The 23,354-nt window shown below is 34.0% G+C and overlaps 1 protein-coding gene across 2 annotated transcripts in view; it reads right to left on the bottom strand.

Moving 5' to 3' along the window:
• Positions 1 to 329: 329 nt before the first annotated feature.
• LOC145259828 (uncharacterized) overlaps positions 330 to 23,354 on the bottom strand; it is a 299,932-nt gene continuing 276,907 nt past the window's right edge. For both annotated transcript variants that reach the window (XM_080117652.1, XM_080117653.1), the window contains one exon: positions 330 to 1,866. In XM_080117652.1, the coding sequence (XP_079973778.1) occupies positions 1,802 to 1,866 (65 nt within the window). In that variant the 3' untranslated portion in view covers positions 330 to 1,801. The remainder of the gene's footprint in view (positions 1,867 to 23,354) is intronic.

Raw genomic sequence — 23,354 nt, forward strand, 5'->3', positions numbered from 1 at the left:
ATTATTATTATTTATTCATATTTATTTATTATTTTATTATTATTATTTATTTATATTTATTTATTATTTTTATTATTTATTTATATTTATTTATTATTTTTATTATTTATTTATATTTATTTATTATTTTTATTATTTATTTATATCTATTTATTATTTTTATTATTTATTTATATCTATTTATTATTTTTATTATTTATTTATATTTATTTATTATTTTTATTATTTATTTATATCTATTTATTATTTTTATTATTTATTTATATTTATTTATTATTTTTATTATTTATTTATATTTATTATTTTTATTATTTATTTATATTTATTTATATTTATTTATCATTATTTATTTATATTTATTTATTTATATTAATTTATTATTATTATCATTATTATTATTCACAACACTTTCACAAACCGTTTCACACATTCCTACTGGTACAGTTTGTGACCCAGGCTAAAACTGAATTTTTATCGTTATTTACGTAAACAACCTGAAGATAACGAATTAAAAGGAACCGACATCAAAGTCAAAACAATAAAAAAAAGGGGTTAAGGTTAATTTAAGGTTAGGTTAGGGTGAAAAATATTGGGTACTTCTTTGTCATTATGTGAAATATTGGGTCTCAGGTCAAAAATGAGAATTAAAGTAAAGAAAAACTACCGGGCCACGCCGGACAGTTACAGCAAATGAATAACAAAAGATATATATACTTTGTAAACGTGTCTATAAAATGTGTAACGTCTATATAATTAGCTGTATCGTGTGTGTGTGTATATATATATATATATATATATATATATATATATATGACCGTGTTTATCTTTATGGGAAACGTCTATCTTCTGCAATGTTTGTGTAGGTGTGCAACACCTAAAACCGTTCATTAGCATTCAGTCTGTGTAGCGCAAAGGCAAATAACATACCGTAGTGTCTTCGTCTCTTCTCAGGAAACTGAACGAGAATAGATTATATATTTGATATAACTTTATTCTTGAGTTCACATCGGAGCTGCAAGACGTTGCAAGTGCTACATGATGCTGAAGTTGCGTTTTTTTCCCCCAAGATTCCGAACGCGAGGATGATATCTTCTGTGTCTATGTCCAACTCTCCACTCTAACTCTCAACTAAAACTGTATGTCTTTTCTAAACTATCTCATTACGTCACTGAGATCACCTGACGTCATTACCAAATCATCTTCATTGTTTATGCTCTAATATTCCACGCTAGCATTCCCGATATATTTTTAACATAAATATTTTCTTTGTAAAAGTACCTTTTTCGTATTGATACAAAATTTTACTAGCATTCTATTTTCTAAACAGAAAAAAAATGATCATAATAATAATCGTTTGACCTTCGGGACAAGATCAAAGTGTAGTATCTGTTCCTCAGATGCTGCACTTCAATTTCTGGTTCTCTGTCAGTGGAGGAGAAATATTTAACGATTGAGACAATTTTTATTTTTGTTCATTTTCTCCACATTAAAAAACGACCCTAGTGTCTAACTCTGTCCCGTGGGGAGGCATTGTAAATAGGAATAATAATCGTTCAGTCAGTGCTCTATTTAAAACGAGCACCAGCATTGACTTCTATACGTTCGTGCAAAAAATGATTTTAAACTCTAATAAAAAAAAAATATATATATGCTGTACACAAATATAAAAAAATATATATATATGCTGTACACAAATATAATAAAAAATATATATATGCTGGACACAAATATAATAAAAAATAATCATTCACGTTTTCTTTACCTGAATCCAGTCTGAGGTCTTTGAATTTTGGTTACGCTTCTAAATGCAAATCGTTTCCAAAAAAAAAAAAGTGGTATCGGACTTTTCAAAAAAAGGAAACTTACCTGAAAATAAAAAAAATACAGAAGTGAGTTTATTTAAAATAAATAAATAATGTAACAGATGTATTTTAAAGAAAAATAAAAACAATAATAGCAAAAAAAAATCTACCTGTGATACTGTGCCACTATATCTACTATATCTATTGCCCGGTTGTGGTGGTTGCCCCCCCACTCCTCCACTGCGTGGCCAGAATGTGATTTGACCGTAGGCAGAGGGATACATAAGTAGCCAGAATGCAATCCCATAATTCCCTTCCTTTTTTTTTCTCTTTTTTTTCCGTCCGGATAGCATGGGGTAAGACGCATACTTTTGTCACTCAGTAAATGAGGGGGGAGGGAACACCCCCTCTCCCGCAACACTAGTTACGGCTAGTTAATTTAAAAGAAGTAATGGTAAAAATCAATAGTATGATCTGTAAATTGTGTTATATTGTAATATATATATTGTATACATTTTATAAAATAAATAGTTAATTATATTTCTCATATATTACGTGCGTTTTTTTTTGTCGCGTGACGTTTTTTATGTCTACCACAAATGTCTGCATTAAAGAACGAAGTGGGCCTGAAGACGAAGAAGGTTTCAGCCAGATATCATCTTGAGAGAATGAAGGAGGCACATACCAACATCCAACATCCCAGGTATGCCTTTCCTCTTTATAATCAGACCCTAATGACTGGCCCATCGTCACATCATCGTGGGACCGTTTCTAAGACATTTAATGTAACACATGGGTCGGTCACACACCAGTGACCAGCTTACTCATTTGAAAGGGCCCTATTGTCGATAGGGTTGAAATAAAATATAATGAGATATACGTAACTAAAAATTGTTTTAATTATATATATATATATATATATATATATATATATATATATTATATATATATGAGAGAGAGGTGTGTGCGTTTTGAAAATATATGTGGCAATTAAGCTACATAAAAATTTACGCATTTCATCCTCGTGAGAATTCGTTAGGTTATTGCATGGAATAGATGTTGCTTCGTATTTTTATACATTCTCGTGATACTGGATTTGCAAGTCAGCCAATCAGATTCTTGGTTCTTTTCATACTCATTTATTGTAGTCAATGAGCGAACCCATCTGTTTCTTTGTTGTTTTAGCGAGGATTTTTTTTTATTTCTTTGTGATCGGAAATGACCTTCTTTTAATTTGGATGTTTATTTACATTTTATGTTATACTAGAATATTTGTTTATGTATTCTTCTTATAATAATAATAATAATAATAATAATAATAATAATAATAAAGTACTACGTGAATATATAAAAACACAAAGCCACATCATGGCTTAGTGGGGGATGCCCTTTTCTCTTCCCTGCAGCCTCTCTCCCACAGAAGAGACGTTGCGAGCCTGTCTTGTTTTATCGTTATTTTCATGGCAGGTGCTCGTCTGAGCTCCAATCTCTGGTCCCCCCTCACCAATCTTTCACGAGAAACACCCGTCTGGCTGAAACTACTGTCAATAATTTTCGCCACTCTTTATCTGTGCTAAATCCAAGTGTAGAGCTTCTTTCTTAGAAGTGCACGACTGTGGGACTCTGTTCGTTTGCCTGTTTCCCACCTGACTGACTACAACTTGGATGTCTTCAAGTCCAACATAAACAAATTCCTGATGAATCGCCCCCTTAAGTAAGACACTTTATCAAATCTCCAATGCTGACGATTACTACGATACTATCCCATTGATTACTGTACACGCAATGATCTTTATCCCCGAGGTGCTTCTGGGCCTTGATAAGTGGTGACCTCCATGCAAAAAAAAAAAAAAAAAAAAAAATTCCATGCAATAGCCTGGCGAATTCTCACGAGAATGAAACGCGGAAAATTCTGTGTATCTTAATTGCCATATATATTTTCGAAACTTCTTACCTAGCTCTACTTACGCATCAAACACCGTCGAAGTATATACTGAAAATATTTACATAAGATATATATATATATATATATATATATATATATATATATATATATATAGAGAGAGAGAGAGAGAGAGAGAGAGAGAGAGAGAGAGAGAGATACAGACAGATAGAAAGATAGAGACAGGGGAAAATCTCTGTTCAGCTACTGGTTAAATACTGCTGTGATATTCCTGTGGCTTATAATGGACCATCGCTATGTTTTTTTATTGTCCTTTTCTTTATTTCTTTTAATTTTGACTGAGAGAGAAAGAATCAAATATGAACGGAGGATAAAGAACACAATGAGAAACGAAAAGAATGATAGACAAGATGGGGGTTAATTTTTAACATAATCATATCAAGTTTTAAGTTATAAATTCTGTAGAGATTCCCAAGTTGGACACGGCGCACCTGAAGGGGGTTGGAAATTGCATCGGCTGAACAATGAGAACAGCTATGAGAATCATATTTGGTTTTACGTTAAACATACCCATGTGTTAGATCTTTTTTTTTTTTTTTTTTCGGAAAAAATGGTAGAGACTACCTGTCAGACAGTTTCTATTTTGTCAATAGCAGATTTCAAGGAAAGCCAAGGAGACAAGTCAGTTTTTCATGCAGAATTGGTTGCGCAACACTTCCACATTAAAACATACGCTAAAACTCAGTAAGCTGATGTATTATATTCGTATGATTAATTTCCTAGATCATTTTTCATAATTTCTGGAATTTATACCAATTTCGACATGACATGTAAATCTGTAATAATGTTTTCACCTGAAATGCGTTTTTCAAAATACACTATTCTGCACAAGTTCCTAGCTTACTTGTTTACAAATACATCGAAATGCATTATGGAGGAATTTAATTTTGAATTAAATTATGATATAATAATTTTTCTGAATTTTTTTATGGGGAAGGGGGAACGGGGGCTCACTAATTTGTTTTCTTGGCTGGGGTCTGTGCGCACGCACGTTTTGAATTGCTTTGCATCTAATTTATAATTTAGCAAAAGAATAAAAATGAAACGAAAGGCACAATGGTAAAATTTAATTTCGTAATGAAACTATTTTGTTAATAGGATTTTAAAAAAGTTTCTTACTGGCGAGTGTTGAGAATTTCCAACAGAAAAACAAGTGAAGCATGCATGGTTCCCCCGTGAGTGCATAGTGAACGACGCATAAAAAATGACTAAGTTCAGCATTTGCACCCCCTCCCGCCATTTATCCCCCAAAAGTCCCTAGCAGATGTCAAATCCTGGTGAAAATGAAAAAACAGTGCAGTTTTAGGTGTTAACATATGTAAATTTGAGTTCTGCACCATGCAAAAAAACAGAATGACTAAGTCCATCTTTGCCGCCCCCCCCACCAATTAGCCCCCGAAGTCCCCCGAGGCCTTAACATATTTAAATTTGAGTTCAGCACCATGCAAAACTGCTAAATAGACATACACAGAAAATTTTGGACAAATATTGTAAAATAGTCCCAAAAATGGAGTGTTTTTTTTATTAGCCCTAAAAGAGCCCCTGGGGCACACCCAAGAGTTATCGCAAAGTATAGAAAAACAAAATTATATAGAAATCAGTTAGTTACAACTTTTCAGAAAGTTTTGTAAAAATCCAAGGCATTCATTTTTTTTAATAAACACAAAACCCGGAAAATCCGTTCTGCTACTTTTTTACTCATATCATGTTTAATGTTTGTGAAAATTTTCAGAAAATTCCAAGACATAGTTATTGAGAAAAGTGCGGACAGACGAACGGACAAGGGTGAATTCACAGGTCCACCCTCCTTTTGTTGGGGGACCAAAAATTGGTGAAATAAAAAACAGCAGAGTAGTCGATTTTGAAACAATATTCTCTTAAAGATTATTGATATAACAAAGAAACAGTGTTGTACCAAGAATAGAAACACCAGCGTTGATGGGATAAGAAAATGAAGATACATCATCCACAGTTACTTACTTTTTTTTTTTTTTTTTTTTTTTTTTTTTACACAGGAATCACCACTTATCAAGGCCTGAGGCCACTCGAGGATAAGGGTCAATGGGCATACATTAGTCAATGTGATTATAGCATAGTAAACATAAGTAGTGGGAATTTTGTAAATTGGATTACTTATGCGGACGGTTCATCAAGAGTTTGTTTATGTTGGACTTGAAGACAATCAGATTCTAGTCAGCTGGAAAGCAGGCAATCGGAAGAGAGTACCACAGGTCTGCAGTTCTAAGAAAAAAGTTTTGTTCATGGAATCTACATTTAGATTTAAGCACAGATAAAGAGTGAGGGAAATTATTGATAGTGGTTTTGGCTAGACGAGTGTTTTTCGTGAAACATTGGCGAGGGGGGGGCATACATTGAAACTCAGCTGAGCACTTGCCATGAAAATAACGATAAAGCAGAGACAGGCTCGCAACGTCTCTTCTGTGGGAAAGAGGTTGCAGGGAAGAGAAAAGGGCATCCCCACTAAGCTACAAAGTCTATTTTGAACTCTGTCAAGGGAGGATAAGTTGGTTCTAGCAGCTTCTGCCCAGATATGGCAACAGTACTCCATCGTTCGCCATACCTGGCTTTTATATAGGTAGAGAATTGCATCGGGAGTGAGATATCTACTGGAGCGGTAGAAGGATCCTACCATTTTTCCAGCGACCTTGGCAATGGATTTGATTTGCAATTAATGAATTTTTTCATAGATTAATTCAAGTATATCTTTATTGTATTTATTTGCTTCCCTACGAGAGAAAAATATGACACAAATTCGTTTTTAATGTGGGGGAATACCAGCTCACCAAAAAGGGACACTCTGGCAGTTGCAAAAATACAAATTGCCTTAGTATAGAAGGATTTCCCCGACATTGACCAAGGACAAGTTAACTTAAGTGTAACACCAGAACAGATACTACACTTGGATTTATATATTTTTTTTATTCTCCCAAAATTTAACAAGACAAAAAATTAGGCTCAAGGCCAATCAAAAATTGGGTTTATGGTCATCCTCGCCACTGTACCTTTGATTGGTCTACGCTAATCCAAGCTAGAGTTCTCATTCACCAGAATACCCCAAAAACACCAGGGGGCATCCTATTTAAGATTCTCGAATCAAATTGTTTTTGTTTTTGCTACACGTCAATAATACGGCACAATCACGTTGACACACCGGTTCTCACCAGATCACCAAAGTTAAGCAATGTTCAGACTGGCCAGTACCAGATGGGTGACCATTTGGGAAGGCGAGGCACTGTATGTACCGTGAGGTAAAATACCAGGTTGAGAAACTGGCGTGGTCTATCCTTCTTTCAAGAGTAGATGGGAGTCTCTTAAGCCGTGTTAGGCACCTCATCTAGTGATGGCGTCAAGATAAAACATACCCTTGATAGCCATGGCGAAACATCAAGTATTCAGCTATTGACAAGATTTGAATTATACTACAAACTCATGTAGTGAGTTCAATCTCAGCTGCGGCCGTGCTGGGTGGATGGACAATTGGATCTAAAGTTAAAAAAAAAGAAAGGGGATATTCGTTAATATGTTGTGTCTAATATAGGATTTTATGTTGTCTTTCAACAAAAAGAAAAGACAGTTCCTTATACTTCAATTTCCAATAATTATCCGTGAACTTTTTTTTTTCGGGAGTTGGCGTGTAAAATGTCTTTCTATTTCATTTTTCTCATGGACATAAAATGCTTTTTTACTATTTTTTTTTTCTTTCAGTATATGAGACTCTTTCAAAAAGTAATGCCTACTATTTTTTATCTCGGCCGAATGGATTTTATTTTTAAGATGATGACTAAAGTTATCTATTCATAACCCGAGAGTTTCCTCTCTCTGTTGCAGATATTGACGGCGTGCGACTAAGAAAGCAACTCCATCGTACACATGAATCAGAAGCAGAGATGCATCATTGAATTCCTCCACGCAGAAAAAAATTGAATTGATGAACATTCGCCGGCGCCTATTGAACGTTTACAAAGCCAATGCAAGCGATATCAACACAGTTAGGAGATGGGTTCATCGATTTCAGAGTGGCAACAGAGATAAGAGTGACAAAGCGAGCTCCAGTCTTTTGCAACCAAGGTGTCGTTCATTGCTGGCAAAAGTGCACTGAGAATGGTGGGGACTATGTAGAAAAAATAATTCTGGAGCACAAAAGGTTGCTCGTTTTAATAGTAGCACTTCTGTCTTCATAGCTCTTTAACGTTTTAGTTTTTTTTAGTTACAAAATAAGAGGCCTTACTTTTAAAAGGACTAGCGTATAAATTATTTGTTTTCTGTTTGTTTGTTTTTCTTTTGTTTTCGTGAATATAATTTTTTTCGTTGTTATTCTCGTAGATAGAAAACAATTCTTTGATTGTCTTGAATTGCATAGGAGTGTGCAGTGGAGCATAAGCAGCAGGAGAGAAGGACGGCTAGCTTGTGAAATGATTAGCAGCAGCCGTAGCCGAAAAACGCACATATGCAAATTAGGATGTGTGCGCGAGAAAAAGAAGGAAAAAAAATGTACTATGTGGTCGGGAGAAAGAAAGTTGACATATAAGAAATGAAAGAAGTGTAAGAAATGAAAGAAAATGGACGTGCAAAGTTGAGGACGAGTTAGGGCCGGCTGTGGCCGGCATGTGGTCGGAGGAAGGAGAAACGCATCTAAGGTTAAAATGGACATCTGGCAGCAAGAAACTTTTTTAAGTGGTGACGAAAGAAACGGCAATAAAAACTTAAAAAAAAAAAAAAATGCCGACATGAATTTTTATTTATTTTTTATTTATTTATTTCCTCTTGTTTGTACGTAACGGCAACGTTATGTTATGATTCGAAGTGTTGATTTTAAACATTACAAAGGAGGTCACCAATTTGATTGTGAATAATAATGCTTCACCTTTAAGATTTGTGGGGACTAATAAAATGATTTTTAAAGTCGACTTGGCAGTTTTCACTTAATCAAATAAGTGGTGTCATCAAAACGTTTCCAAGACAAACACTTCATCCATAAATCTTGGGATGAAAAAGAATGAAGAAAAAGAGTAAAGAAAACAAAGCCCAAATGTATTTTCACGCCTTCACCGCCATAAAGTATAATTTATTAGTGTAAACATCTTTTAGAATTCTCTGATCAAATATTGAGCTTGAATTATTTTCTGACATTATACATACAAACATATATATATATATATATATATATATATGTACCAAGGACAAGGAATTTATTATATACAATCTCTCACATTCTGAAAATCCTATTATAAGTTGCTCGTTTGGTTAGTATTGCTGGATGGCGTCGTCCTTTCGAGTTAAAAACTCCTACTTGTGAGACATCGGCTTGGGTTATTGACTGGTTGGATGGCCGCGTCCCTTGTCGAGACGAAGTAGGTTCATTTCACAGTCGGATTTCGGCGCGGTTTGCTTGATCTGTATAGGTTAATATAAATTCTTGTGTGCGGGGCGTTTGCTCAGTTGGTAGAATGCTCGCCTCGCATGCAAGAGGCTCGGGTTTCGAATCCTGAGTTCGGATGTGTCTAACTGATGAGCCCAAATGAGGGCGAAACTCGAGTCTTGGACTTCCGGTTCGTTGACTGTCATGGCTCTTATGAGCTGCGACGTTGTTTGGCTGTGGAATGTATTATATATATATATATATATATATATATATATATATATATATATATATAAAACATACACATACTACATATATGAGGTGCCTTTCCAGACATTTTTCATACGGGCACTTTTATTGATAGTACACGCATGAAACTGTAGTTCCCTTCGAAGTAATCTCCTCCGGCTGCAATGCACTTGCTGTACCGTTCCAGCAACTTCTGTAAGTCCCCATGAAAGCCCTCTTGTGGAATTGTGTCAATGATCCTTGTCACAGCCTCTTTCATCTCCTCTATTGTCTCATAATGGTAGCCTCTAAGGTTTTCCTTGAGCTTAGGGAATAACTATAAGTCACAGGAAGCAAAGGCTGGACTATAGGAAAGAACTGTCTTGATGCCCATATTGGTCAAATAGTCTGTGACAAGGGTGGAGTTGTGGACTGGTGCATTGTCTTGGTAGAAATGTCACTGATGCGATTTGGAGAGTGCTGGCCTCTTTCAACAGAATCTCTTCCGGAACTCCTTTAAAACATCTGCATAGTATTTCTTGTTGACTTTCCGTCCAGTGGGAAACCAGTGCATGCAGATTATGCCTATGCTGTAAAAAAAACTGAGATCCTCATAAATTTATGAGTGAATTTGCTCTGTCTGGCCTTCTTGGGCCTGAGATCCCATGTAAATGTTGGAAACTATACAAATGTGAAACATTTCATCAGCTAAAAAATAAGGTCAGAAAAAATATTGAAAATGTGGAGAGATGAAATTTCAGTTCCCCGCCTTGTATCTTGAGATGCAGCTATACTGTTATTATTTATTTTTCCTTTTTTTCCCCCCCGACATTATATTGTCATGCATGTTTTCTTTCTAAGCAAAGAATTTCTATTCTCCTGAGGAGTATATACGCGAGAAGATTAGATATTGACATAATGATGATAATAATAATAGTAATAATAACAACAACAATAACCGATTGTTTCTGTATGACAAAACGGATCTGTAAAAAAATATATCGAAATTTTAACATGAAAAATAAATATTTGGATCTTGGAGTGTATTCTCTCTCTCTCTCTCTCTCTCTCATCTCTCCACACACACACAGATATATATATATATATATATATATATATATATATATATATATATATATATATATTTCACATCATTTTTGACGGAGGGCATGCACTAGTGCATCATAATACTTCCAGACTGAACCAGCCTTCCAATAATTTCCTTTCCAATACAAAAGCCTTAATGCATATGGAACGTTGAATTTCCACGATGGAACATTTAATGGAATGGTAAATAAAAGAATGAAAGCCGAGTTGTGTGAAGCGATAGTAGATTCCGAGGATCGAAAAATGTATGTGACTTTGACGGACGTTCCGTGAAGAAGAGCACTTTATGTAGAATACAAGAGATGCTATTTCCTGTAATCCGATCAATTGTGATAAGCATTTTAGATTTATTCATAGAATTGGTCTTCACTTTTTAATGCAGTTGACGTGACTCTTTGTTGAGGAAGATAATTATACTGACAGTAATATATATACACACACACACACACACATATATATATATATATGTGTGTGTATATATATATATATCTTATTGAATGCACCTCATATATATATATATATATATATATATATATATATATATATATATATATACACACACAATATCTAAACAAACATAATATAAAGAATACCCAAAAAGACTGAAACGAAAAATCTAAGAATCCAAAAAATAAATATCAAAATAGACTGAAAGCACCCCTACCCTTATTTCAGAAGAGCCTCACACATACACATTAGTAACGACCTTGGATCACAGTCACCTTCCTAGGGAAGCAAATAACCTCATAATACTATAAAACAGTACACACATTTTCAAACCAATAAAAGAAAACATATACACACACACATACACACTACCTTAAAGGAAAAGAAAAAAACACAAGGAGAGGGAGAGAGTGAGAGAGAGAGAAACACAACACAGGAGTGACCACAGCTGACTCGCCACAGCTGAATAAAAGAATAATAAAAATTGAACGTTCCAATGAATAGTAGACACTTACAAGCTTCCACCCCTTGGAAACATTTCAAATGAACTAGAAAACGCTATTTTTATATTTCCAACACTTTTTGAAAATAATTTCTGAAGAGGACGCTTCACAGAACGTCTGAAACGCGTTAAAAACGATTTCAATGATTTAAAAACTTTATTACAATGATCTGAATATAATTCTCAATGAAAAACCAAGACACGGAATAATAAAATAATGTTAAAAAATACACATTGTTGGTGACTACCCCCTTATATATATATATATATATATATATATATATATATATATATATATATACTCATACAATTTTTTTTCTATTTATTTCACAAGAAAATACAACTTTATTATGTATGGGTCGTGGAATTGCATTCATCTGCAAAAGATCTAGCTAATTGAATATTCTTTTAAACATTCATTTTAATTAATTATCCATCAGTTTTTTTCGGTTTTCTTATGGGATGATCATCTTCAATTAACTATTATGTGTAATTATATTCATGCAGATATTCTACATGATTTATACTTGTGTAATATCTGCATAAAAAGATTATAGTAAACGCAAACCTCCTTATATATATATATATATATATATATATATATATATATATATATTTATGTATGCGTATATATATATTTGTTTAAACAATTTTGCCTACCAAACTCCCCTATCAATCTTTAGTCTACAGACATGAAAATTAATATATCTAGAGTATTCGAACCCCATGCAAAACTTTATATTTGAGTTTTAGTCGGGGAAAATCGGTGCAAAAGTGTGAAAAAAAAAAATGGAATTTGCCAGGTGAAGGTCGAACGACGGCATTACGAATATGCATGCGTAATGTAATAGCTATTGGTTCATGTTTTAATTTTTAGCCTTGCAGCAAACAGGCATTGACTTCAAAGTAAATCATAAGCTAAAGTTTGGTTTCGATTCTTGGTGGTAGTGCACGATTTATTAATGTTTTAAAAACTCTTTAAATCATAACTATATACTGGGTCCAATATAATATAATAATGAATACGAAATCTGCATTAATCAAAATATCATATTTAAGCGTATTTTGCAACCGGGCAATGCCGGGCGATCGGCAAGTATATATATATATATATATATATATATATATATATATATATATATATATATATATACTAGCATTTCCCGTATGTTTGGAGTTGTATGTTGAGCAAAAAAAAAAAAAAAAGAAAAGAAAAAAAAAAGCAGTAAATTTTTTTAACTTGTACCCCTATTATGACCCCTTAACATTTACTGTTTTAGGCTCAAATCAAATTATTAAGTTAGATCCATGTCCAAGGAACCTATATCTAAAATTTAAAGTGTTTAGACCCAAAATTGCCGGAGGAGTTTGGTAGAGTTCTCAAAAGTTAAATCGTTGAACTTTGATCCCTTAACATCCAAATTTCTGGCCGAAACCTGATTACAAAAAAGTACCCTGTATATCAAATTTCGAGTCTGTAGACTGAAAATTGACAGAGTTATTGTGTTGGAAAATGTACACACACACAGACACACACACAGACACGTTCACTTTTATATATATACTAGCATTTCATCCCGGCGTTGCCTGGGTGTTTTGATGTGTAGGTTGGTCAAAAAAAAAAGTGGTAGTAGGAAGGCAGGCTCGAACCTGTACCGCGAAGGAGGAAAAGAACAAGGAAGAAAACCTGACGTCTTTGTGGTAACGACCACCGCCAAACCTGAAGTGACTTATGTTTAAATTAAGGCTAGACAATCGAAAGGAGAGGATAACTTTCAAAAACATCGGCGAAAAAGGCGACCCCCCCCGTAGAAAAGTGTCTAGTTGAAGGTGAAGTCATTAATGTTTTTAGCCAATTTTTCGATATTTGTCGTCTGAAAGGTCGAACTTTAAAACGATACTGATCCTGGTAAAATCCGTCGCCTCTGTCGAAAGTTTTAGGCAGACATGCAAACATACATACATACATACATACATACATTTATACATTGGTAACTAAACATTTTCGACCCAAACAGATTAAAAAGCTTGCCCTATCACTGATTACTCTTTATGTAAAATTTCAAATATTTAGACCAGAAATTGTCTGAGTAATTTGGTAGAGACTGCAGAGGTTAAATTTTTTTAACTTTGACCCCTATTATGACCCCTTAAAATTTATTGTTTTGGGCTCAAATCAAGTTATTAAGTAAGATCCATGTCCAAGGAACCTATATCTAAAATTTCAATGTTTAGACCCAAAATTATCGGAGGAGTTTGGTAGAGTTCTCAAAAGTCAAATTGTTGAACTTTGACCCTTTAATCGCCACATTTCTGGCCAAAAACCGATCACAAAGATTTTCCAAAATCTCAGTACCCTGTATATCAAATTTCGAGTCTGTAGACTTAAAATTGACAAAGTTATTGCGTAGGGAAATATACACAGACAGACAGACACACACACAGATACACAGACACGTTTACTTTTATAAATATATAGATAGATATATACACGAGGTGCCTTCAATAAGTTTCCAGACTTCTTTGTACAGGCATTTAAAATCCTCGTAATTCAGTATGTTATTGCTATACATCTTATTAGATGACTGGCCAATTTTTATGATTTCATCTGCAAATGAACAGTTACAGTAGGAATTGGAATACACCCTACTAAAGTTTGATTGTTACAGTTGGTGAATTTCAAAAATGCAATCCAGAGATGAAGACCTACGGACGTTTAGAAAAACGACATGCAAAACGATTCTGGTTCAAACTTGGAAAAATGGCCACAGAAACTTATGGAATGCTTCAGACAGCTTTTAGACCATCTCGCATGAATAGAGCATCAGCTTTTGAGTGGCAGAAGAGAAGAAAAGAAAGGCAGAGAGTTTGTGAGGGATGATGATATGTGTGGAAGGACTAAGACCGAATACCACAGTTGATTGACAAAATAAAGAATTTCATGGATAAGGAACTTCGTGTGTCTATAGAGACAATAAGTGTGCAGTTTGATGTCAGTGTGGTAACTGTTCACACAATTATTCGTTAGGAACTGAAGATTTGCCCGAATGTACTGTGCCGAAATGTAGACATTTTCAGGTTTGTATATGAGGGTGGGTTTAAAAACCACTGGGGCAGATGCACTCTCAGTCTTCATTAAGACATGCATTTAGAAGAAAGAAAACTATGATAAAAAAAACCTGAGGTTCATTGTCTGCTCTGTCCGTTGTATTCAATTGCACCGACTGAGATTAGCAGTTATCCCAAAAAGTGTGGATATTTCTATATCAGCCTTCACAACTATCAACAAATCATTTGTGTGGATTTCCGACAAGTAAATAGTTGTGTGAACCTCATACGTCGAAATCGACAGGAGAATCAGTTTTTTTTTTATATAAAGGTTAAATACTTTTTATATAAAGGTTAAATACTTTTTATATAAAGGTTAAATACTTTTTATATAAAGGTTAAATACTTTTTATATAAAGGTTAAATACTTTTTATATAAAGCTTAAATACTTTTTAAATAAAGGTTAAATACTTTTTATATAAAGGTTAAATACTTTTTATATAAAGGTTAAATACTTTTTATATAAAGGTTAAATACTTTTTAAATAAAGGTTAAATACTTTTTATATAAAGGTTAAATACTTTTTATATAAAGCTTAAATACTGTTTATATAAAGCTTAAATACTGTTTATATAAAGCTTAAATACTTTTTATATAAAGGTTAAATACTTTTTATATAAAGGTTAAATACTTTTTATATAAAGGTTAAATACTGTTTATATAAAGCTTAAATACTTTTTATATAAAGGTTAAATACTTTTTATATAAAGCTTAAATACTGTTTATATAAAGGTTAAATACTTTTTATATAAAGGTTAAATACTTTTTATATAAAGGTTAAATACTTTTATATAAAAGTTAAATACTTTTTATATAAAGGTTTAATACTTTTTATATAAAGGTTAAATACTTTTTATATAAAGGTTAAATACTGTTTATATAAAGCTTAAATACTGTTTATATAAAGGTTAAATACTTTTTATATAAAGGTTAAATACTGTTTATATAAAGCTTAAATACTGTTTATATAAAGCTTAAATACTGTTTATATAAAGGTTAAATACTTTTCATATTAAGGTTTAATACTTTTCATATTAAGGTTTAATACTTTTTATATAAGGTTTAATATATTTGATATGCCGATAGCACTTAAATTTGCTTCGATAGAAAGTAATCATTACTCATATTCTCGGAATGGTTTTTGATGATTTTCAATAGGCATAATTGATTGCATGGCATCCAAGAGTGTAATCGAATGCACGCGCGCGCGTGTGTAGAAAATCTATTTTGATAAAAATCTGTCCAAACGTAGGAGACGAGGTAAAAAAAAAAACAAAAACAAAAAACAATACAATCAAATAAACTAAAACTGAAAGATTTCAACAGAGTGATTCTGACTTTTTTGAGATGAAAATTCATAATTTTAATTTTTCATACTAGCAAGAAGACACGACGTTGCCCGTGATTGAATCATGATCAACGAATGTTTCACATTCCCATATTTTTATTGTCATCGAAATCGGTGAAATCGACCATTATTTTTCAATCAAATTGATTGATTGCCTGCTCTAGTTGGGGACTCCTCACAGTGGAGCGGGAGGAAGCTACACATGCCCCCCCTCAGTGACTTAGTCCACAGCACATTAGAGTTTACATTGCACTGTAGAGAACCTACTGTTGATTTTATAAAATTATTTTTATGTATATAATGGCTTGAATTAAATTTTAAATGGCAAAAGTCAAGTATCATGCTTCAATTACTTCTACTAAACAGAAACATGCTTTTCAAATGCGCCTTTGTTATATTAAAGAAACTACTGTTGATTTTATATTCCTGGCCTTACTCTTTGTGTGGTGATAATGGCTTGAATTTAAAAAGTCAGGTATCATGCTGCAATTGTGTTTTAAACAGAACCATTGATTTTGAACGCGCCCCAGTCATATCAAAGAAGATACTGTTGATTATCTATGTCAGGCCTTTTGGCTTGTGTAGTAATAAAACTTCTCAAATGCCATTGCGTTATTAGGCTGTATAAGGTGTAAACTAGTCCAAACCACCTGGTCTTTCTTTTATTGGATTATTTCGATTATTGATAATTATTGAAGACATTCTAATACAAAACCTATCTAAGAACACTGCCCGGCACATAAAGCACCTTCGTGTGAAATTTCATAAAAATCGACCAAGCCGTTTCCGAGTCCATAAAGAACAAACTCACACTCACAATTTTTTTTTTTTTTTAATATAAAATAGTAGAGATTATTCTGATTACTATTCTCATTTTATTTTCACAATGCTTCAGCCGATGTAACCTCTGGCCTTCTTCAGGTATATCTTGTTGAACTAGAGAATCTTTCTGTTGATCTCGGGAATCATGTAATAAATAGATAAATATCAATCAGTAAAGGTTTTATCTCTAAATGAGGAACTCCCTCTCTGGACTTTAGCCATCTATCTCTGTCCCAAGATTGTTTTAATTTTTGCCAAATAAACTGAATTGAATCTTTTATTTAAGATTAAAAAAAAAAAAGAAGTTACAATAAAAAGTCATGTTTTTCTTTTCTTTACGTTTCATTTTAAGTTAAAATTTTGGTGCTTTTGCACTTATTAACCCGCGATTTCCACGAAGTTACTCAGGTCTGCCTGGCAGATGAAGAACCGGAAACCTCCGGGCGAGCCCCATTACAAGAAAAACAATTGTTACAACCCCTCTCCTCATGTTAAAAATGATGACGACCACTGAAATTCATGAATACCAATCAATCAATAAGGGTTTTATCACTCAATGAGGAACTTATCCCTAGACTTTAGCCATCTATCTTTGTCCCAAGCTATCTGCTGCCATGTGAGACCTATGTGTTGTATTAAGTCATCCCTTCATCTTGTTCTTGGTCTTCCCATTGGCCTGTTATGTTCATGAGGTGTCCATTCCGTTGTCCTAATCGACTATCTGTTGTCATGTTGTCTGGCTACGTGCCCTGCCCTTCTGAGTTTAGATGTTTTGATAACAATATTAATGTCAATAACTCTTGTTTGTTGGTGGATCCAGATGTTTGTCTTTCTGTTTTGTAGAGTGATGCCTAACATTATCCTCTCCATCTTCCTTTGTGTCACTGCCAAGATTTCACTTAGGCGAGTTGTCAGGGCCTATGTTTCACTACCGTAGATCATCACAGGTAGTACATATTCATTGAAGATCTTCCCTTTGATTGACATAGTTGCTCTTCGGCTTCTCATGATATTCTCCACTTTAATGAATAAAGCATGACGTAACATTCAGTTATAAGCGACACACTTCTGGAGGTTGAAGGCTCAATCTTCAGTGCAAACGTTACTAAGAATACAATTGCGAATCACTTAAAACTTCACCAGGTCATGACTGATGAAACAAGAGCATACTGTCCTCGTCTATGAAATAAAAGGTTCTATCCAAAGTTCCGGCATATTCCCGGGTTTGACGAGATACACCTGTGTTGCAATATTTTTGATACAATATAAAGGTTTGATTAAAGAAAATTGGAAAGCTCTATTTATATTTGATCTATCTTTTTGCGTTACTACTAAATTCCCAGGCATTACTAAATACTTTAGGAGTGGTAGTGTAGTATATGTTCTTTAATTATATATACTGACAAATATATGTTCCCTCTCTTCACATATGTTTATATCAAGTGAAGTTGATATTAATCAGTCCCAATACTTTTCCGACAAAAGATGATAAAAGGAGAGATAGTCTGCGGGGGGGGGGGGCAGTTGAACAAAATACTGATAACATGATCAATTTCAAAAAGAAAAGGTTTATTTACTTTACGACAAGAAATAAATTGATTTGCATAAGTCACGTCTCAAAAGGACAAACCAATCATTTATCACAAAACAGAATTCATATTAATTTTAAAACTTGGCTGCTTCCCAAAGGGACGTTTACAAGCTATTTGTTGATTGGTTAACAATATTTTCGCTTTCTTTCGTTTACCAGTGACTTGTTGATTGGTCAACGCTATATTTTATTCCTTCTACAAACTGATTGGTAAATTATATTTTCGTTTTCGTTTTTCTTTTCCCAGCGACTTGTTGATTGGTTAACGATATTTTCGTTTTCGTTCTTCTTTTACTAGCGACTTGCTGATTGGTCAATGCTATTTTCATTTTCTTTTTCTTTTCCCTTCTTTTCTCCCCCCCCCCATTCGATTTGTTTGATGTAAATATCATATCTGATTAGTTCTAAAAGACGGCACACAGTATTCAATTTATTATAAACTCACACAGTATTCAATTTATTATAAGCTATGACTTGAGTGCAAAGCCAACAGATAGCATAATCGCGTAATATCAGCTTGCTCTTACATTTCAGAATTCAAATATTTTCTACAGATTAAAGAGGCTTTCGAAATATCTAGCTATTAAAAAATGTCACTTTCTCTTAACATTTTTTTGCCAACCAAATTCGCTAGAATTATATACAAACTAGCAAGCCGCCCGACTTTGCCCGGTCCTGAAATACGCATAAATATTATATTTTAATTAATGCAAAATTCGTATTTATTATAAACAGGAACACCGTTGGTATTAAACTTAACGTTAAATTCTTTTTAAAAAATAAGGTAAAAAAAAAAACAACTCGAAATAAACTGATACATGTGCATGCGAGTATTATGTTTTTTTTTTCTAAACAGTTCATTTTTTGTAAGTAAAAAGAATACTCGAGCCGAGATCGAAACAAAAACCTAAAGATTGTGATTCAAGTACGATAACCATGAGGCCAGTCTGACACGATCTTTAAAAGGTGTTTTCAAACCTACCTATTCATAACATAAAGAAGCTGTCATGTTAAAGATTCACACATGTGCATTCGTGAAACAGTTGACAAACAGATAAAAATCCGATGATCTCACGTACCAATTTTAAGCCCTTGTCAGCTCTTTTTTCTGGATGAAAACCCGACTTAAAAAGTTTCAACATATCTGACTACCGCACATACCAAATTTCAAGTTTGTAGATAAAAAATTCGCCGAGTATATAAGTTGAGAAGTGTCCTCACACACATTAGACTATTCCACGAACAAAGCTTCTTTCTTATAACTGCACGCCTGTGGAACTCTGTTCTGCTTCCCAGCTGACTACAATATGGTCGTCTTCAAGTCCAACGTAAACAAATTCTTGATGAGTCGTCCCTTTAAGTAATCCAATTTACCAAATTTCTACTACTAACGATTACTACGATATTGTCCAATTGACTTCTGCACACTCATTAACCCTTATCCTCGAGTAGCCCGTAGGCCTTGAAAAGTGATGACTCCTTTATAAAGAAAAAAAAAACCCAAAGAAATCGTAGAAGGATATAAATGTTCTCATTAGAAATTAAAAGTCCGTATATACTCCAGGAAGTGACGTTGTAGGTGGTGATAAAACCCTAATTCCCAGGAGAGGAAAATTCAAATTCCACTAATTTATTCCAAACAAATCTCCTGAATCTATATAATTATAAACTCTGTGGATCTTATATATATTATTCCTTATTGGAATTTTTATTGTTGAGATGAGCATTGTATGTTGATTTTTTTATTTTATTTTTTATTTTTTTATTTCGGACTATTAGTCTCATCTTATCTTTTTATTGGTGCACAACGTTTCGGCCAACTTCCTCTGGCCTTCGTCAGGTGGTAACCGCGACGGATAGGAACTTCGAATCTCCTAACTGCATTCTCAGCCATCACTGCCATCCGTAGTTGTTGTCGTCTCACCACATTTTTGACCAATTACCTCTGGCACGCTTTGGGTGGGATTGAAACCGCTATCTTCAGACAATGTTCATCCGGAACCGTAGAGATTCAACGTCTCTATCAACTGCGCCACGGGCCCCGTGGATCTTGCTTGTTTTTATCTTGTCTTTGTCATATATATATATATATATATATATATATATATACATATATATATATATATATATATATATATATATATGATACAACACAATCATGTTTGAAACACCAGTTTCCGTCAAATCACTGAAGTTAAGCAATGATGAGCCTGGCCAGTACCAGATGGGTGACCATTTGGGACTTAGAGGTGCTGTATGTAGTCTCCGCTTATCTCGGCATTGTTTCTAGTTGTCCTGAACTTCTCCTTGACACTGGACTCAAGCCATGCCGATTCAGGAGAAGTGTAGGTGGAGATTGCGCAACCCTTGCCTTACAAGTACACGCGCAGCTGCCCTTACAGGGGGGGGGGCTATCCTTTGTCTTTTGAGACTGAACGGAGACATTGAGATATAAGTAGGCCTGCTTGATTGCTTGAATCTTGTCTTTGACGATCGAACGATTTCATCTCTAAAAATAGAGATGACAGGTGAATTTTTATATATATATATATATACACATACATACATACGTACATACACCCACACACACAGTGCCACGCCAAAGTATTGGATACGTTACATTTTTCTTCATAACTCTAATTAGGGTAAAATCTTGAACCCTAATTAGAGTTATGAAGAAAAATGTAATGTATCCAATACTTTTGCGTGACACTGTATATATATATATATATATATATATATATATATGGACGTGGCTCAGAGGCTAAGGAATAATGGTGGAGGGTTGTAGGTTTTGGTTTCAATTTTAGCTAATGGTGTTACATGGAAAAGGGCTGTCCCCTTTCCATGTAAATAAGAAGACTATTAGATAAGTAAAAATGAGATTAGGATAAGGTTAGAATCGAACCCTGTAGGCAAAGTTTAGAAAAGGAATGTTAGAAATTTAATCTATTGTTAAATTCTATTAGAATAGTTAAATATTGTTTATATCGGAAAAAAAGAGTTGATTGCCCATTCTTTTAGAAATCGGAATATTAAAATGTCAGCTAAAAGAATGAACAATGCAAATTAAATTATATTGTTTAAAAATAGGTTAGATTAGAATTGAGGATTCTTTTGTTTGTCAAAAGTGTGTTTGGTCAAACATATGTAAAGCCACGTGAAATTAGTCACGTTTAAAAAAACCACTTCTGACGTCATAAACAAAGGACATTTCTCCATATTATGGGTTCGGACTTTAGTCAGTCAGAGAGAAAGTCAGTCAGCAAGAGAACAAGTCAGTCAGCAAGAGAGCCAGAGAGCCAGAGAGTTGGTCAGTTTATCCCTCGGAAGTGATGGGGGAACATTTAGACTATGTAGATCCAAATGATCCGTGGCGCAGTTGATAGAGACGTTGAATCTCTACGGTTCCAGATGAACATTGTCTGAAGATAGCGGTTTCAATCCCACCCAAAGCGTGCCAGAGGTAATTGGTAAAAAATGTGGTGAGACGACAACAACTACGGATGGCGGTGATGGCTGAGAATGCAGTTAGGAGATTCGAAGTTCCTATCCGTCACGGTTACCACCTGACGAAGGCCAGAGGAAGTTGGCCGAAACGTTGTGAACCAATAAAAAGATCCAAAAACAACAACTAATAAAGATGAGACTAATAGTCCGAAATAAAAATAAAATTAAAACATATAATGCTCATCTCAAAAAATGAATTCCAATTAAGGAATAATATATATATATTGTGTAACCCTTTCAATTGTCTCCCCTTCTCCAAGATATGTTATAAGAACTGGTATATAAATGTCTTCTCTCCCTCATCATTACTATCGTTATGTCTGTATTACATAAGTCCCGTTATATATGTGCCCCAATATGAACTCCCCGTCACCTTTTAATACGATTCCCTGCTACGCAACAATGGCACCCAAGTCATAGATACATTTTAGCTTGGATCTCACTACTATATATTAGGTACAATATAATAATCGATAAAGAATTGTCTCAATAATAATACGTAATCTGCATGAATTAAAATATGATATTCAAGCATATCTTATGACCGAGCAACGTCGGGCTGCATGTTAGTATGGAATAAAACTCTTCAAGCTTTTCATTGAAAGGATTTGCATACAATCTGTCCATTTATTCAGGAAAGCCTGAATTAGATCAAAAGGAGGTAGGATTAGAGAAGAAAAGTTGGGCTTACAATAGAATGTTTTCAATGATCATTGGCGAAAAAGTCAACAAATATTGCTGACATGGCAGTCAATATGTTAAAGTGATTTGAGCAAAAAATTTTTTTTTTTTTTTAAAGTCGTGTTTACCCCAAACAAGGCATATTGCCACTTGGACGTAAAGGGGTTACTATTTGGGACCATATTTAAAGGGGATGAGCGAGATGCCGGTTCACATTACATTTAAACTTCAATGAAGCCAGGAAAGAGGTAACAGGAAGGGAATTCCAAGTCTAGCAGCCCGAGGAGAAAAAAAGCTATTAAAGTAAAAATCTCTGGCATCCACGGACCTCTACACTGAAGGGGTGGAATTGTGTTGCTAAATAAGTTTAATCAGAAGCATGTATGTCGAGGAGTTACAAATGTGATGAGTTCATCAGAGCACATTCCATTATAATACATGTAAAACAGACACAGGGGATACATCATTGCTGCGATGGGACAGGGATTGGAGCTTAGTTGAGAGTGCGAGACCTAATAGATTTGAGACTCATTTTTCGGACTCTATCTAAAAGGGAAAACTAGTGGTAGATGTTCCAGTCGAAAGATGGCAAAAATACTCCATGCATGGGCAAATGGTGGCTTTGTAGAGATACAGGATACTCTCAGGTGTGAGTAGTCTTCTAGCTCAATAGAGTGAACCCATCTTCTTTGCAGCAGCCTTGGCAATGTCCTCAATGTATTTGCTCCAGTTAATGTTATCTGTAGATGTCAAGCTGAGGATTTGAAGGAGAAGCTCTCAATTACAAATTCTCTTTACAGAACATGATTGAGTTTTACATAGAAATAAAAAAAATACTTTAATATACGGTGCATTTGAATCAGG

The sequence above is a fragment of the Euprymna scolopes genome, chromosome 35, assembly GCF_053919585.1.
Source record: "Euprymna scolopes isolate OS-2025 chromosome 35, ASM5391958v1, whole genome shotgun sequence".
Taxonomy (NCBI): domain Eukaryota; kingdom Metazoa; phylum Mollusca; class Cephalopoda; order Sepiida; family Sepiolidae; genus Euprymna; species Euprymna scolopes.